This window comes from Bombina bombina, chromosome 1, assembly GCF_027579735.1.
Source record: "Bombina bombina isolate aBomBom1 chromosome 1, aBomBom1.pri, whole genome shotgun sequence".
Taxonomy (NCBI): domain Eukaryota; kingdom Metazoa; phylum Chordata; class Amphibia; order Anura; family Bombinatoridae; genus Bombina; species Bombina bombina.
The window spans coordinates 931,483,238-931,499,664 of record NC_069499.1 but is presented as its reverse complement, the minus strand read 5'-3'; the positions used below and the strand labels follow the sequence as shown (position 1 = coordinate 931,499,664).

The 16,427-nt window shown below is 43.3% G+C and overlaps 1 protein-coding gene across 2 annotated transcripts in view; it reads left to right on the top strand.

Moving 5' to 3' along the window:
* Positions 1-16,427, top strand: part of HM13 (histocompatibility minor 13) — a 77,840-nt gene that overhangs the window by 15,834 nt on the left and 45,579 nt on the right. Inside the window, exons 5-12 of one of the 2 annotated variants that reach the window (XM_053700174.1) lie at positions 9,528-9,613; positions 9,939-10,064; positions 10,171-10,228; positions 14,068-14,151; positions 14,602-14,638; positions 15,365-15,467; positions 16,103-16,188; positions 16,413-16,427. The exon at positions 16,413-16,427 is cut by the window's right edge and continues 162 nt beyond it. In XM_053700174.1, coding sequence (XP_053556149.1) covers positions 9,528-9,613; positions 9,939-10,064; positions 10,171-10,228; positions 14,068-14,151; positions 14,602-14,638; positions 15,365-15,467; positions 16,103-16,188; positions 16,413-16,427 — 595 coding nt within the window. The remainder of the gene's footprint in view (positions 1-9,527; positions 9,614-9,938; positions 10,065-10,170; positions 10,229-14,067; positions 14,152-14,601; positions 14,639-15,364; positions 15,468-16,102; positions 16,189-16,412) is intronic. The other variant, XM_053700199.1, reaches the window with a different exon arrangement.

Below are 16,427 nucleotides of genomic sequence, written 5' to 3'. Positions count from 1 at the left end.
TTATGAGTGGGAGGGGCCTATTTTGGCGCTTTTACTACGCATTAAAAATTCAGTCACAGTCTTCCTTATTCTCCCTGCATGATCCAGGACGTCTCTACAGAGCTCAGTGGTCTCCAAAACTAGTTTGAGGGAGGTAATCACTCACAGCAGACCTGTGAGACTGTGCTTTGACTGTGATAAAAACGTTTTTATTTGATTTGTCAATCGTTTTTTGGTATTAAGGGGTTAATAATCCATTTGCTGATGGGTGCTATCCTTTGCTAAATTAATGCATTTCATATGAAAAATTGATTGCTATAACTAAACCGGTTCATTGTTATATCAAAGTGACAGTTTTTTTGTGTGCTTCTTAAAGGCACAGTAACGTTTTTTTTTTTTATATTGCTTGTAAATTCATTTGAAAAGTATTTTCCAAGCTTGCTAGTCTAATAGCTAGTTTGTTTAAACATGTCTGACACAGAGGAATCTCTTTGTGCAATATGTTCAAAGGCCAAGGTGGAGCCCAATAGAAATTTATGTACTAATTGCATTGATGCTACTTTAAATAAAAGCCAATCTGTACAAGTTAAGTAAAATTCACCAGAGAACGAGGGGGAAGTTATGCCGACTAACTTGCCTCACGTGTCAGTACCTGCATCTCCCGCTCAGGAGGTGCGTGATATTGTAACGCCAAGTACATCAGGGCGGCCATTACAAATCACTTTACAAGACATGGCTAATGTTATGACTGAAGTTTTATCTAAATTGCCAGAACTTAGGGGTAAACGAGACCACTCTGGGGTGAGAACAGAGTGCGCTGATAATACTAGGGCCATGTCTGATACTGCGTCACAAATTGCAGAACATGAAGACGGAGAGCTTCATTCTGTGGGTGACGGATCTGATCCAAATAAACTGGATTCAGACATTTCAAATTTTAAATTTAAGCTGGAAAACCTCCGTGTATTACTAGGGGGGAGGTGTTAGCGGCTCTGAATGATTGTAACACGGTTGCAATCCCAGAGAAAATATGTAGGTTGGATAAATATTTTGCGGTACCGACGTGTACTGACGTTTTTCCTATACCTAAGAGACTTACTGAAATTGTTACTAAGGAGTGGGATAGACCCGGTGTGCCTTTCTCACCCCCTCCTATATTCAGAAAAATGTTTTCAATAGACGCCACCACACGGGACTTATGGCAAACGGTCCCTAAGGTGGAGGGAGCAGTTTCTACTTTAGCTAAGCGTACCACTATCCCGGTGGAGGATAGCTGTGCCTTTTCAGATCCAATGGATAAAAAGTTAGAGGGTTACCTTAAGAAAATGTTTGTTCAACAAGGTTTTATATTGCAACCCCTTGCATGCATTGCGCCTGTCACGGCTGCGGCGGCATTTTGGTTTGAGTCTCTGGAAGAGACCCTTGACACAGCTCCATTGGATGTGATTACACACAAGCTTAAAGCCCTTAAGCTAGCTAATTCATTTATTTCTGATGCCGTAGTACACTTAACTAAACTTACGGCTAAGAATTCCGGATTCGCCATTCAGGCGCGCAGAGCGCTGTGGCTAAAATCCTGGTCAGCTGATGTGACTTCTAAATCTAAATTGCTTAACATACCTTTCAAGGGGCAGTCATTATTCGGGCCCGGTTTGAAAGAAATTATCGCGGACATTACGGGAGGTAAGGGCCATGCCCTGCCTCAAGACAGAGCCAAACCAAGGGCTAGACAGTCTAATTTTCGTGCCTTTCGTAACTTCAAGGCAGGAGCAGCATCAACTTCCTCTGCTCCAAAACAGGAAGGAACTGTTGCTCGCTACAGACAAGGCTGGAAACCTAACCAGACCTGGAACAAGGGCAAGCAGGCCAGAAAACCTGCTGCTGCCCCTAAGACAGCATGAAGTGAGGGCCCCCGATCCGGAAACGGATCTAGTGGGGGGGCAGACTTTCTCTCTTCGCCCAGGCTTGGGCAAGAGATGTCCAGGATCCCTGGGCGTTGGAGATCATATCTCAGGGATATCTTCTGGACTTCAAAGCTTCTCCTCCACAAGGGAGATTTCATCTTTCAAGGTTGTCAACAAACCAGATAAAGAAAGAGGCGTTTCTACGCTGTGTACAAGATCTTTTACTAATGGGAGTGATCCATCCGGTTCCGCGGTCGGAACACGGACAAGGGTTTTACTCAAATCTGTTTGTGGTTCCCAAGAAAGAAGGAACCTTCAGACCAATATTGGATTTAAAGATCCTAAACAAATTCCTAAGAGTTCCATCGTTCAAAATGGAAACTATTCGGACAATCTTACCCATGATCCAAAGGGGTCAGTACATGACCACAGTGGATTTAAAGGATGCCTACCTTCACATACCGATTCACAAGGATCATTACCGGTATCTAAGGTTTGCCTTCCTAGACAGGCATTACCAGTTTGTAGCTCTTCCCTTCGGGTTAGCTACGGCTCCAAGAATCTTTACAAAGGTTCTGGGTTCTCTTCTGGCGGTACTAAGACCGCGAGGAATATCGGTAGCTCTGTACCTAGACGACATTCTGATACAAGCGTCAAGTTTCCAAACTGCCAAGTCTCATACAGAGTTAGTACTGGCATTTCTAAGGTCACATGGGTGGAAAGTGAACGAAGAAAAGAGTTCTCTATTGCCACTCACAAGAGTTCCCTTCTTAGGGACTCTCATAGATTCTGTAGAAATGAAGATTTACCTGACAGAGGACAGGTTAACAAAACTTCTAAATGCTTGCCGGATCCTTCATTCCATTCCACATCCGTCAGTGGCTCAATGCATGGAGGTAATCAGCTTAATGGTAGAGGCAATGGACATAGTACCTTTTGCACGCCTGCATCTCAGACCGCTGCAATTGTGCATGCTAAGTCAGTGGAATGGTGATTACTCAGATTTGTCCCCTATGCTGAATCTGGTTCAAGAGACCAGAGATTCTCTTCTGTGGTGGCTTTCTCGGCCACATCTGTCCAGAGGGATGCCCTTCAGCAGGCCAGTCTGGACAATTGTAACAACAGATGCCAGCCTACTAGGTTGGGGCGCTGTCGGGAATTCCCTGAAGGCTCAGGGATCATGGACTCAGGAGGAGAGTCTCCTTCCAATAAACATTCTGGAATTGAGAGCAGTTCTCAATGCCCTTCTGACTTGGCCTCAGTTAGCAACTCTGAGGTTCATCAGGTTTCAGTCGGACAACATCACGACTGTGGCTTACATCAACCATCAGGGAGGGACAAGGAGTTCCCTAGCGATGATGGAAGTTTCAAAGATAATTCGCTGGGCAGAGTCTCACTCGTGCCACCTGTCAGCGATCCACATCCCAGGCGTGGAGAACTGGGAGGCGGATTTCCTAAGTCGCCAGACTTTTCATCCGGGGGAGTGGGAACTTCATCCGGAGGTCTTTGCCCAAATACTTCGACGTTGGGGCAAACCAGATATGGATCTCATGGCGTCTCGCCAGAACGCCAAGCTTCATTGTTACGGGTCCAGATCCAGGGACCCGGGGGCAGTCCTGATAGATGCTCTGACAGCACCTTGGACCTTCAAGATGGCTTATGTGTTTCCACCCTTCCCGATGCTTCCTCGATTGATTGCCAGGATCAAACAGGAGAAAGCATCGGTGATTCTAATAGCGCCTGCGTGGCCACGCAGGACCTGGTATGCAGATCTAGTGGACATGTCATCCTGTCCACCTTGGTCGCTGCCTCTGAGACAGGACCTTCTAATTCAGGGTCCTTTCAAACATCAAAATCTAATTTCTCTGAAGCTGACTGCATGGAGATTGAACGCTTGATTTTGTCAAAGCGTGGATTTTCGGAGTCAGTAATTGATACCTTAATACAGGCTAGGAAACCTGTTACCAGGAAAATTTACCATAAAATATGGCGTAAATATTTACACTGGTGCGAATCCAAGAGTTACTCATGGAGTAAGGTCAGGATTCCTAGGATATTGTCTTTTCTACAAGAAGGTCTAGAAAAGGGTTTATCGGCAAGTTCTTTAAAGGGACAGATCTCAGCGCTGTCCATCCTTTTACACAAACGTCTGTCAGAAGTTCCAGACGTTCAGGCTTTTTGTCAGGCTTTGGCCAGGATTAAGCCTGTGTTTAAGACTGTTGCTCCACCGTGGAGCTTAAACTTAGTTCTTAACGTTTTACAGGGTGTTCCGTTTGAACCCCTTCATTCCATTGATATCAAGCTATTATCTTGGAAAGTTCTGTTTTTAATGGCTATTTCCTCGGCTCGTAGAGTCTCTGAGTTATCGGCCTTACATTGTGATTCTCCTTATCTGATTTTTCATTCAGACAAGGTAGTTCTGCGTACTAAACCTGGGTTCTTACCTAAGGTAGTCACTAACAAGAATATCAATCAAGAGATTGTTGTTCCATCATTGTGCCCTAACCCTTCTTCAAAGAAGGAACGACTTCTGCACAATCTAGACGTAGTCCGTGCCCTGAAATTTTATTTACAGGCAACTAAAGATTTTCGCCAAACTTCTTCCCTGTTTGTCGTTTATTCTGGACAGAGGAGAGGTCAAAAAGCATCTGCTACCTCTCTCTCTTTTTGGCTTCGTAGCATAATACGTTTAGCCTATGAGACTGCTGGACAGCAGCCTCCTGAAAGAATTACAGCTCATTCTACGAGAGCTGTGGCTTCCACGTGGGCCTTTAAGAATGAGGCCTCTGTTGAACAGATTTGCAAGGCTGCAACTTGGTCTTCTCTTCATACTTTTTCCAAATTTTACAAATTTGACACTTTTGTTTCTTCTGAGGCTGTTTTTGGGAGAAAGGTTCTTCAGGCAGTGGTTCCTTCCGTGTAAAGATCCTGCCTGTCCCTCCCGTCATCCGTGTACTTTAGCTTTGGTATTGGTATCCCATAAGTAATGGATGACCCGTGGACTGACTACACTTAACAGGAGAAAACAACATAATTTATGCTTACCTGATAAATTCCTTTCTCCTGTAGTGTAGTCAGTCCACGGCCTGCCCTGTTTTTTATGGCAGGTCTAAATTTTAAATTATACTCCAGTCACCACTGCACCCTATAGTTTCTCCTTTCTCGTTTGGTTTTCGGTCAAATGACTGGGTGTGACGTAGAGGGGAGGAGCTATATAGCAGCTCTGCTTGGGTGATCCTCTTGCACTTCCTGTTAGGGAGGAGTTAATATCCCATAAGTAATGGATGACCCGTGGACTGACTACACTACAGGAGAAAGGAATTTATCAGGTAAGCATAAATTTATGTTTTTGAATACAAATTTGATCATTTTATTGGATATTTGGAACCATTGTGAGTCAGAATGGACCAAGAGACTGCAAAATGTAACTTTTACTTTGTGTTTTAATGCAATATGGAACCACCAATCCCTTTCTGTTTCTCATGCATTGAGAGAACTTTAAATTACAGGGATAGACTTTTTTCTGAGCCATCATTTTCTAAGGAGGATGTTGTTCAGGACGCGTTGTTTGATGCTATTAGGACAGACACTCCTCTGGACGAGATCCAGGATAGGATAAAAGCTCTTAAGTTGGCTAATTATTTTATTACTGATGCTTCCCTACAGGTTATTAAACTGGGAGCAAAGATTTCAGGGTTTTCTGTTCTAGCCCGCCTTATGGCTAAAGCCTTGGTCTGCGGATGTATCATCTAAGTCTAAACTTTTAGCGATTCCTTACAAAGGGAAGACCTTGTTTGGACCGGGCTTGACGGAAATAATCTCTGATATTACGGGAGGTAAGGGTCATCTTCTCCCTCAGTATAAGAGAAACAAGCAAAAGGGACGTCAGTAATTTTCGTTCCTTTCTAAATTTCGAAGGAAATTCTTCCTCTTCCAAGCAGTAACAGTCTAAACCTTCATGGAGACCCAATCGGTCTTGGAGTAAGGGAAAACAATCCAAAAAGCCTGCTATTGAATCAAAGACGGCATGAAGGGTCTGCCCCCGATCCGGGCCCGGATCTTGTAGAGGGCAGATTTTCCTTCTTCGCTTAGGTTTGAGATGTTCAGGATCCCTGGGCAGTAGATCTAGTGTCCCAGGGATACAAACTACAGGTTCAAAAGTTTTCCTCCCAGAGGCAGGTTTCTGCTTTCAAGATTATCTGTAGACCAGACAAAAAGAGAGGCGTTCTTACACTGTGTAAGAGACCTCTCCGCCCTGGGAGTGATGGTTCCTGTTCCGATGCAGGAACGGGGTCTGGGGTTTTATTCCAATCTGTTCGTGGTCCCCCAAAAAAAGGGAATCTTCAGGCCAATTTTAGATCTCAAATGTCTAAACAAATTCCTCAGAGTACCAGCTTCAAGATGGAAACTATTCGTTCCATTCTCCCTTTGGTCCAGGAGGGTCAATTTATGACAAGAGCGGATTTAAAGGACGCGTACCTGCATGTTCCTATTCACAGGGATCATCATTGGTCCAGGAGGGGCAATTTATGACAACAGCGGATTTAAAGGACGCGTACCTGCATGTTCCTATTCACAGGGATCATCATTGGTCCAGGAGGGGCAATTTATGACAACAGCGGATTTAAAGGACGCGTACCTGCATGTTCCTATTCACAGGGATCATCATTGGTCCAGGAGGGGCAATTTATGACAACAGCAGATTTAAAGGACGCGTACCTGCATGTTCCGATTCACAGGGATCATCACAAGTTTCTAAGGTTTGCCTTTCTAGACAAACACTTCCAATTCGTGACTCTTCCTTTCGGTCTTGCCACAGCTCCCAGAATTTTGATAAAGGTTCTGGGATCGCTGTTGGCGGTGCTTCGATTACGGGGCATTGCAGTGGTGCCCTATCTGGACGACATCCTGGTCCAGGCGCCATCATTTCAACAAGCAAGGTCCCACACGGAAATGTTGTTATACTTCCTGCGATCTCACGGATGGAAGGTAAATTTGGAAAAGCTCCTTAGTTCCAAATACAAGAGTAACCTTCTTGGGAACCATAATAGATTCCGTATCAATGAAGATTTTTCTGACAGAAGTCAGGAAATCAAAGATTTTCGATTCTTGCCTAGCACTTCAGTCCGCTCCTCGGCCTTCTGTGGCTCAGTGCATGGAGGTAATCGGGCTGATGGTGGCGGCAATGGACATCATCCCGTTCACTCGTTTCCACCTCAGACCTCTGCAGCTAAACATGCTCAGTCAATGGAACGGAGATTATGCTGATTTGTCTCCTCGAATTCTACTGAAACAGGAGACAAGGGATTCTCTTCGATGGTGGTTGTCTCAGGATCCTCTTTCCCAAGGAACTTGCTTTCGCAGACCCTCCTGGGTAATTGTGACAGACGCCAGCCTTCTGGGATGGGGAGCAGTCTGGGGCTCCCTAAAGGCTCAGGGAACTTGAACTCGGTCGGAGTCTGTTCTACCCATAAATATTCTGGAGCTGAGAGCGATCTTCAATGCTCTTCTGGCCTGGCCTCAGTTGGCCTCGGCCCGGTTCATCAGATTCCAGTCGGATAATATAACTTCAGTGGCTTACATCAATCATCAGGGAGGAACACGGAGTTCCTTAGCCATGACAGAGGTAGCCAAGATAATTCGGTGGGCGAAGACCCACAATTGCTATCTATCAGCGATCCACATCCCAGGGATGGACAACTGGGAGGCGGACTTCCTGAGCAGACAGACTTTTCACCCGGGGGAGTGGGAACTCCATCCGGAAGTGTTTTCCAGCCTAATTCTCAAGTGGGGTCAGCCGGAATTGGATCTCATGGCATCTCGACAGAATGCCAAGCTTCCGAGTTACTGATCGAGATCGAGGGACCCTCAGGCTGTACTGATCAACGCTCTGGCGGTACCTTGGAATTCATACCTATTTCCTCCGTTTGCTCTTCCTCGGGTCATTGCTCGAATCAAGCAGGAGAGGGCGTCTGTGATCCTCATTGCACCGGCTTGGCCTCGCAGGATTTGGTATGCAGACCTGGTGGAAATGTCATCTCTTCCACCTTGGAGACTTCCGTTGAGGAAGGATCTTCTACTTCAAGGGCCCTTCCTTCATCCAAATCTAGTTTCTCTGAAGCTGACTGCGTGGAGATTGAACGCTTAATTTTATCCAAGCGGGGATTTTCATATTCGGTCATTGAGACCATGATTCAGGCTCTTAAACCTGTGACTAGAAAGATTTACCATAAGATATGGCATAAATATCTATATTGGTGAGAATCCAAGGGTTATTCTTGGAGCAGGGTTAGGATTCCTAGAATTCTGTCATTTCTCCAAGAAGGTTTGGAGAAAGGATTATCGACTAGTTCCCTAAATGGTCAAATTTCTGCCTTGTATCTTTTGTTACATAAACGTCTGGAAGATGTTCCAGACGTGCAATCTTTTTGTCAGGCCTTGGTCAGGATCAGGCCTGTGTTCAAACCAGTTACTCCTCCCTGGAGTCCTAATTTAGTTCTTCAAGGGGCTCCGTTTAAACCTATGCATTCCTTAGATATTAAGTTGTTATCTTGGAAAGTTTTTTTATTTCTTGTTGCTATTTCTTCTGTGCGTAGAGTGTCAGAGCTCTCGGCATTGCAGTACGAGTCTCCTTATCTTATTTTTCATTCGGATAAGGTAATTTTACGTACAAAATTAGGATTATTTCCTAAAGTAGTTTCTGACCGGAACATTAATCAGGGGATTGTTGTTCCTTCCTTGTGTCTTAATCCTTCTTCTCGGAAGGAACAGCTTCTGCACAATTTTAGACGTGGTTCGTGCTTTAAAATTTTACCTACAGGCGACTAAGGATTTTCGTCAGTCATCTGCCTTGTTTGTGGTTTTCTCTGGAAAACTTAAGGGTCAGAAAGCCACGGCTACTTCCCTTTCTTTATGTCTGAAGAGTATCATACATTTTGCCTATAAAACTGCTGGACAGCACCCTCCAGAGAGAGTTACGGCTCATTCCACGAGGGCTGTTGCTTCCTCATGGGCAGATTTGCAAGGTTGCAACTTGGTCCTCTCTTCACACTTTTTCAAAGTTCTATAAATTTGACACTTCTGCCTCGGCTGAGGTGCCGTTTTTAGGAGAAAGGTTCTTCAAGCAGTGGTGCCTTCCGTTTAGGTTCCCTGTCTTGTCCCTCCCGTATCAGCTGTGTACTCTAGCTTGGGTATTGATTCCCAATAGTAATTAGATGATCTGTGGACTCATCGTGTCATTATAAAGAAAATTAAAATTTATGCTTACCTGATAAATGTATTTCTTTTTTGACATGATCAGTCCACGGCCCGCCCTGTTTTATAGGCAGGTTGTTAGTTTGTTATAAACTCCAGACACCTCTGCACCTTGTTACTTCCTTTCTCTCCTTTACTTCGATCGAATGACTGGGGTGGGAGGGAAGGGAGGTGATATTTAACAGCTTTGTTGTGGTGCTCTTTGCCGCCTCCTGCTGGGCAGGAGTGGTATTCTCAATAGCAATTAGATGATCCGTGGACTCATCGTGTCAAAAAAGAAATACATTTATCAGGTAAGCATAAATTTTCTTTTTTACATGTTATCTGCAGTGTAAGGTGTAAATCATGCATGTCAGATGTATATGTGTTTTTTGTTTCTCTGCCTTCTAGAAATTGTCAACTATGAATTTGATACCCGGGATCTGGTCTGTTTAGCTATAAGTGGAGTGGTTGGTGTATGGTATCTTCTGAAGAAGGTAAGACCAGCCTGTGATTTTGATTGCTTAAGCAAATGTATCATTTGGCTCTGTGTGTGAGAAGCTATTGGTGGGGTAGTGTTGTCTATCTGGGTGCTGTGTCCATAATAAGATTTCTTTAAAAATGATTCCTTCTGTAGAAATTCAGGTTTTGATGAGACGGTTTAGTGTCTGGTTTAATACTAGTTTTCAACATTCTTTGTTTGTTATTTAGTCCTGTTTTCTTATACATGTGTTTTAAAAGCCTTCCTCTTTTTCCCCTTTTGGTGTTTGTGTCTATTCACCTCCGTATTGGGCTTTATCCAATCGCGTCTCATCTTCTCAGCACTGGGTTGCCAACAATCTGTTTGGTCTTGCATTTGCCCTGAATGGAGTGGAGCTACTGCATTTGAACAACGTCACTACTGGCTGCATCCTGTTGGGTGGGCTCTTTATTTATGATATATTTTGGGTAAGTCCATTGGAAAAAGGGGAGTATGTGGGTTCAAACATATTATAAAAAGAGGTAATGTTATGTATTGCAAGAAGGGGGTAATAATAATTTTTCTGCGCTTTAGGTTTTTGGGACAAACGTCATGGTGACGGTGGCTAAATCTTTTGAGGCTCCTATAAAATGTAAGTACATTTCCCATGTATCTCTGCCATCAGCATTCCTCTCTTCATTTGGGTGTTGTCTCTAACCTGTATGCATTTTTTCTCTAGAACATGATTCTGTATCTTATACTCTTACTTTCCTATCTCTCTCTGCTTTATGCCCAACCTTCTTACCTTAATGTTACGTTATGACTTTATTTTAACTTTTATGCCTAAATTCACTAATAATACAAATAAATAATAGCATGCATTTCTGGGTAACTCAAAACTATGTTACATATATACAGAGACATCTCTCTAAATAAGTTCACCATGTTCAATCACTGCTCTTTCATGTGCATGATGAAAACTTTTTTTAAATTTTAATTTGTTTTTACGTTTTTATTTTTAGTATTCCTTTTGCTCCCTGTCTACCTTGTCCCAGCACTTATTTACTTTGCCTCAATTATGTAGATACTGTCTCTCTGTATTCAGAAGTAAATACCAGTGGCCGAGGACTGATTTAAAGGGACAGAAAAGCCCAAATTGTGAATGTATGTTTGTGTGAGCGTGTATGTATGGGGGTTTGTGTGCGTGTGTGTATGCGTGGGTTTGTGTGCGTGTGTGTATGCATGGGCTTGTGTGCGTGTGTGTATGCATGGGTTTGTGTGCGTGTGTGTATGCATGGGTTTGTGTGCGTGTGTGTATGCATGGGTTTGTGTGCGTGTGTGTATGCATGGGCTTGTGTGCGTGTGTGTATGCATGGGTTTGTGTGCGTGTGTGTATGCGTGGGTTTGTGTGCGTGTGTGTATGCGTGGGTTTGTGTGCGTGTGTGTATGCGTGGGTTTGTGTGCGTGTGTGTATGCGTGGGTTTGTGTGCGTGTGTGTATGCGTGGGTTTGTGTGCGTGTGTGTATGCGTGGGTTTGTGTGCGTGTGTGTATGCGTGGGTTTGTGTGCGTGTGTGTATGCGTGGGTTTGTGTGCGTGTGTGTATGCGTGGGTTTGTGTGCGTGTGTGTATGCGTGGGTTTGTGTGCGTGTGTGTATGCGTGGGTTTGTGTGCGTGTGTGTATGCGTGGGTTTGTGTGCGTGTGTGTATGCGTGGGTTTGTGTGCGTGTGTGTATGCGTGGGTTTGTGTGCGTGTGTGTATGCGTGGGTTTGTGTGCGTGCGCGTGTATGCGTGAGTTTGTTTGTGCGCGTGTATGCGTGGGTTTGTGTGTATGCGTGGGTTTGCGTGCGTGCGTGTGTTTTTATTTTTACTATTCCTTTTGCTCCCCGTCTTCCTTGCCCCAGCCCCTATTTACTTTGCCTCAATTCTGTAGATACTGTCTCTCTGTATTCAGAAGTAAATACTGGGAAGAACCAGTGGGCAAGGACAGATTTAAAGGGACAGTAAAGCCAACATTAAACTTAAATGGATTGGATAGAGCACAATGTTAAAAAAAAAAAAAAAGTTTCCCATATACTTTTATTATCGATTTTGATTTGTTCTCGTTGTATCGTTTGATAAAAAATAATCCTACCTATGGCTAGTCTTCAACAAAGAATACCAAGAGAACAAAGCAAAGTTGATCATTGAAAAAAATGGTAACGTTGTTTAAAATTGCATGCTCTATCTGAGCGGGTTTTCAAACTGCGGTGCGCCTCCCCAGGGGGTGCCAGAGCACTTAAGGGGAGGTGCAGGAGAACGATTAAAGGCCGTGCCGAGGAGACTGCTCCGGGTGCAATGAAGGCTGAATATGTGTGAGTGACCGACTTAGTGTAAGTATAAATGGTCACTTGGAGGAAGGGAGGACTCTGCTTTGAATTGGTGAGAGTGTTTGAAACTGAAGCAAGCTTGCAGCACGCTGTTGTGTGGCGCAGACAGAAACTGCTAATCCCCTGGCCCCTTCTGTAACAGCTGCAGGTATTAATTGCCGGCAGAATGCTTTTGTGAGGCAAGCAACCTCTTCATTAAGCTCCTGTGCAGACCAGTCATTACTTAGTGCAGTGGAATGTGCCTCTATCAAGCCTGCTAGCAATGCTGGACTCACGGTGAGACAGTGAGGTGTGCTTATATTGGGCATGCTGCAGTCCTGAGGCCACAGTGCTTCTGTGTTTGATCAGCAGTGGATTGTGAGCATTCTGTACTAGTTATTACAGTGTTGTTTTTTTAATTGTCACTCAAAAAAATATGACATGTAATGAATCCAATGTCTGACATGTAATCTCTCAATTATACAAACATTTTTTTTATGAATGTGTGTATTTATGGATTTTTGTGTGTGTATGGGTTTTGTGTGTGTGCGTGGGTTTTGGGTGCGCACGTGTGTATGGGTTTTGGGTGCACGCGTGTGTGGGTTTGTGAGCGCGTGCGTGTGGGGGTTAGTGCTCGCGCGTGTATGTGTTTTGCGTGTGTGGGTGGATTTGTGTGCTTGTGGGTTTGCGTGTATGGGTGTTTGCGGGTCTGTGCATGTGTGGGTTTTGTGTGTGTATGGATTTGCGTGCGCACGCGCACATGGGTATGTGTGTATGTATGGGTTTTGGGTGCACGCGTGTGTGGGTTTGTGTGTGGGTTTGTGAGCGTGTGCGTGTGGGGGTTAGTGCTCGTGCGTGTGTGGGTGGATTTGTGTGCTTGTGCGTGTATGGGTGTTTGCGGGTCTGTGCATGTGTGGGTTATGTGTGTATGTATGGGTTTGCGAGTGTGTGGGGGTTAGTGTGTGTGTGCGCGCGCGCTGGTTTGCGTACGTGTTGGTTTGTGTGCGTGCGTCTGAGCTTGTCTTTAAAGGGACAGTATACACCAATTTTCATATAACTGCATGTAATAGACACTACTATAAAGAAGAATATCCACAGATACTGATCTAAAAATCCAGTAGAAAACCTTTTAAAGTCTGTAAACGCGCAAATACATCTGACACTGTGGGGCTTGGTTAGGAGTCTGAAAATCAGCACAATGTTCTTAAAAATAAATAAGCAAAACCTATACATTTTTATAAAAACAATACCAGATGGGCAGGAATAAATTGATCATCTACAAAACATTTATGCAAAGAAAAATCTAGTGTCTCATTAATTTGTCTTTATTTGTACTGTATTAAGAGTGGATAATCAATATTGTTTGCAGTCCACTTTGGAGGTGGTTACTCTTCTACATTTCCTCTGATGCTTTTATATGTATCCATGATATATTCCTAGTAATAACTTCTGAACTTCTTTTCTGTTTATAAGTCTGCTGTGAATTTAAAGGGACATGAAACCCACATTTTTTCTTTCACGATTCATATAGAGAATACAATTTTAAACAACTTTCTCATTTACTTCTATTATCTCATTTGTTTAATTCTCTTGGTTATCATTTGTTGAAGGAGCAGCAATGCATTACCGGTTTCTAACTGAACACATGGGTGAGCAAATGACAATCAGAGTATATATATATATATATATATATATATATATATATATATATATATATATATATATATATATATATATATATATATATATATCTCCACCAATCAACAGCTAGAACCTAGGTTCTCTGCTGCTCCTGAGCTTGCCTAGATAACAAGCAAAGGATAACAAGAGATGGAAGCAAATTAAATAATAGAAGTAAATTGGAAAGTTGTTGCTCTATCTGAATAATGAAAGAAATTTTTTGGGTTTCATCTCCCTTTAATAAAATCTATTGGGGAAGGCTCATATTAAAAGTTTCACTAAAGGGGAGGCCCAGGGTAAGACTTTGAAAACCTCTTCTCTATCTGAATCATGAAAGTTTATTTTTGACTTTGCTGTCCCATTAATTAACTTGCCTTCATGCAAACCTCTGCCAGGTATTCCACGTGTCTTTCTTACCGTTTCCTGTTTTTCCTCGCCATGACTCCCTCTCTTCTGTCTTACAGTGGTATTCCCCCAGGATCTTCTGGAAAAAGGGCTTGCCGCTAATAACTTTGCCATGCTTGGTCTTGGAGACATTGTCATCCCAGGTATGTGATTTATTAAAAGCAAGAAAATTAACTACTAAAATTCCACATTACCAATATGGAAATTGCCTCTAAGCCTAAGCTTAAAGAAGGTTTTGTCTATACCAGTGCAGTGTTCTCCCCAGGGCCTTTTTAGTGGGTTAATTTTAGACAATATTAAGCTAAAACGAGCGACTATTAAATGTTTTAATTGTTTATTGGACAAAATATGATTAAATAATTGTGTTTAAATTATGCATTTATTTTGTGCTTTGGATAGCTGTAAATGCTATAATATTAGAAAATATTACACTGCCCCCACCAGGCTACTTTATAATGCCACCCAGCTGTGGAGAACACTACAGTGATGCTCACACAGACATCCTTCTTGTATTGGATCGTCGCTAACGCTGCACCTTGCACATCATCTTTCTATTTCACATCTTTTTAATTTTTTTTTTTTGTCAACTCTAGGTATTTTCATTGCGTTATTGCTCCGTTTTGACATTAGGTGAGTTGTATGGAGAATACCTTGCGACCGTCCATTGAAGCTGGTGGCCTAGAAGTACCCTTATTACCCTTACCTGTTGATGTGTGGGTTGGCAGACATATATGGAAGAGCAGACAGTGTCTTAAGGCTAAAAGCCAACTTGGAGATAAAAATACAAATCTAAGTGGTATCGTTATTCCACCTTGGCCAATATTACACCCCCCCCCCCCAACTTAGCGTCTGCTGAGAGTAAGCTTCATAGTAACTGATGTGAGTGAGGCAAGGGGGGGTACCTTATAACCTAGGTGTTTGATTTGGAATGTGTCATAGAGTAGGATGCCCATTAGCTTGAGTCCTGAGTGTTCAAACATGAAAACACTTTGGGGCCGAATTATCAAGCTCCGAATGATGAAGCTTGATGCCCCTGTTTCTGCGCAAGCCTTCAGGCTCGCCGGGAACAGTAGTTATGAAGCAGCGGTCTAAAGACCGCTACTCCATAACTTGTCCACTGCCTCTGAGGCTGTGGTCTTCAATCCACCCGATCCTATTCAGTCGGGCTGATTAACACCCCTGGCTAGCGGCCGATTGGCCGCGAATCTGCAGGCGGTGGCATTGCACAAGCAGTTCACCAGAACTGCTTGTGCAATGATAAACGCTGTCAGCATTTATCAATGTGCGGCGAACATGATACGCTACATCGTATCATGTCCGTCCACACTTTAGTAACTCTGCCTCTTTCTCTTTCAGCCTGAAGAAGAATTCACACACCTATTTCTACACTAGCTTCGTGGCATATGTGTTTGGTCTGGTACTGACTATCTTCGTCATGCATACCTTCAAACATGCACAGGTAAGTAGCACTCTTTATACTTGCACTGTTGCAGTTACACTTTTTTATGCACATGTAGGTGAAAAAGAGATGGCTTGTTTGAAATAAATGTATCACTACTCTGTGTCTATCAGGAAGGAGTGAATCATTTCTTGAGGGAAATATGTTATTAAAATGGATGTGGGTTGGCTTGCAGCTCTATATGTACTTAGAGATTAAACACTAAATACAGTTCATGCAGTTCCCTCTAATTATGGATGCAGCCATTTTAAAACCTGAGTTACTCTGTAGGCATCTGAAGAGAGAATCTGCACTTGTGCAAATACATCAGTAATGAAAGGCATTTAAAGGTAGATTTCAACATAGTGGCACCCATGATTGGGGTGGGGGAAATAACCTTAGTACTATGCTTATAAAATGTATTTAGGGCCAGATTACCAGTGTCTGACGGCATGAGAATGAGGCTTCCATCGGCGCCTATGGAAGCGCGCTCTCATTAGCGCAATGCTTTCGTGACCTTGCGTTCGCATTTCACCTAACTTGTAATACCAGTGCACATTTGCGCTCCACTTGTCATCTGGCCCTTAGTGTTAATGCAGCATGAAATCTAAATACATTTCTGTGGTGCACTAACTTGCTGTACATCTCTCCACCAGCCTGCCCTCCTGTATCTTGTTCCAGCCTGTATTGGGTTCCCTCTGATTGTAGCCTTGGTGAAAGGAGAAATTACAGAAATGTTCAGGTAAGCTGAGATTGCCAAGTAACTCATGGGAAGGGAAGTGTGGGAAAGGACAGTGCTTGCTTGCAAACTATCTACAAACTTTTTTTTCTGTGTTCCTTTCTGTCCCTTCTTTTTTCTTTTTTTTTTTTTCAACCCATATCCTTACTTTTCTTTCTTCCCTGTGACCTCTCGTCCCTTCTTTCTGCTCTCCACTTCTCCTCTTCCTCTATTTCCTATTCACACAGCTATGAATCCTCTGC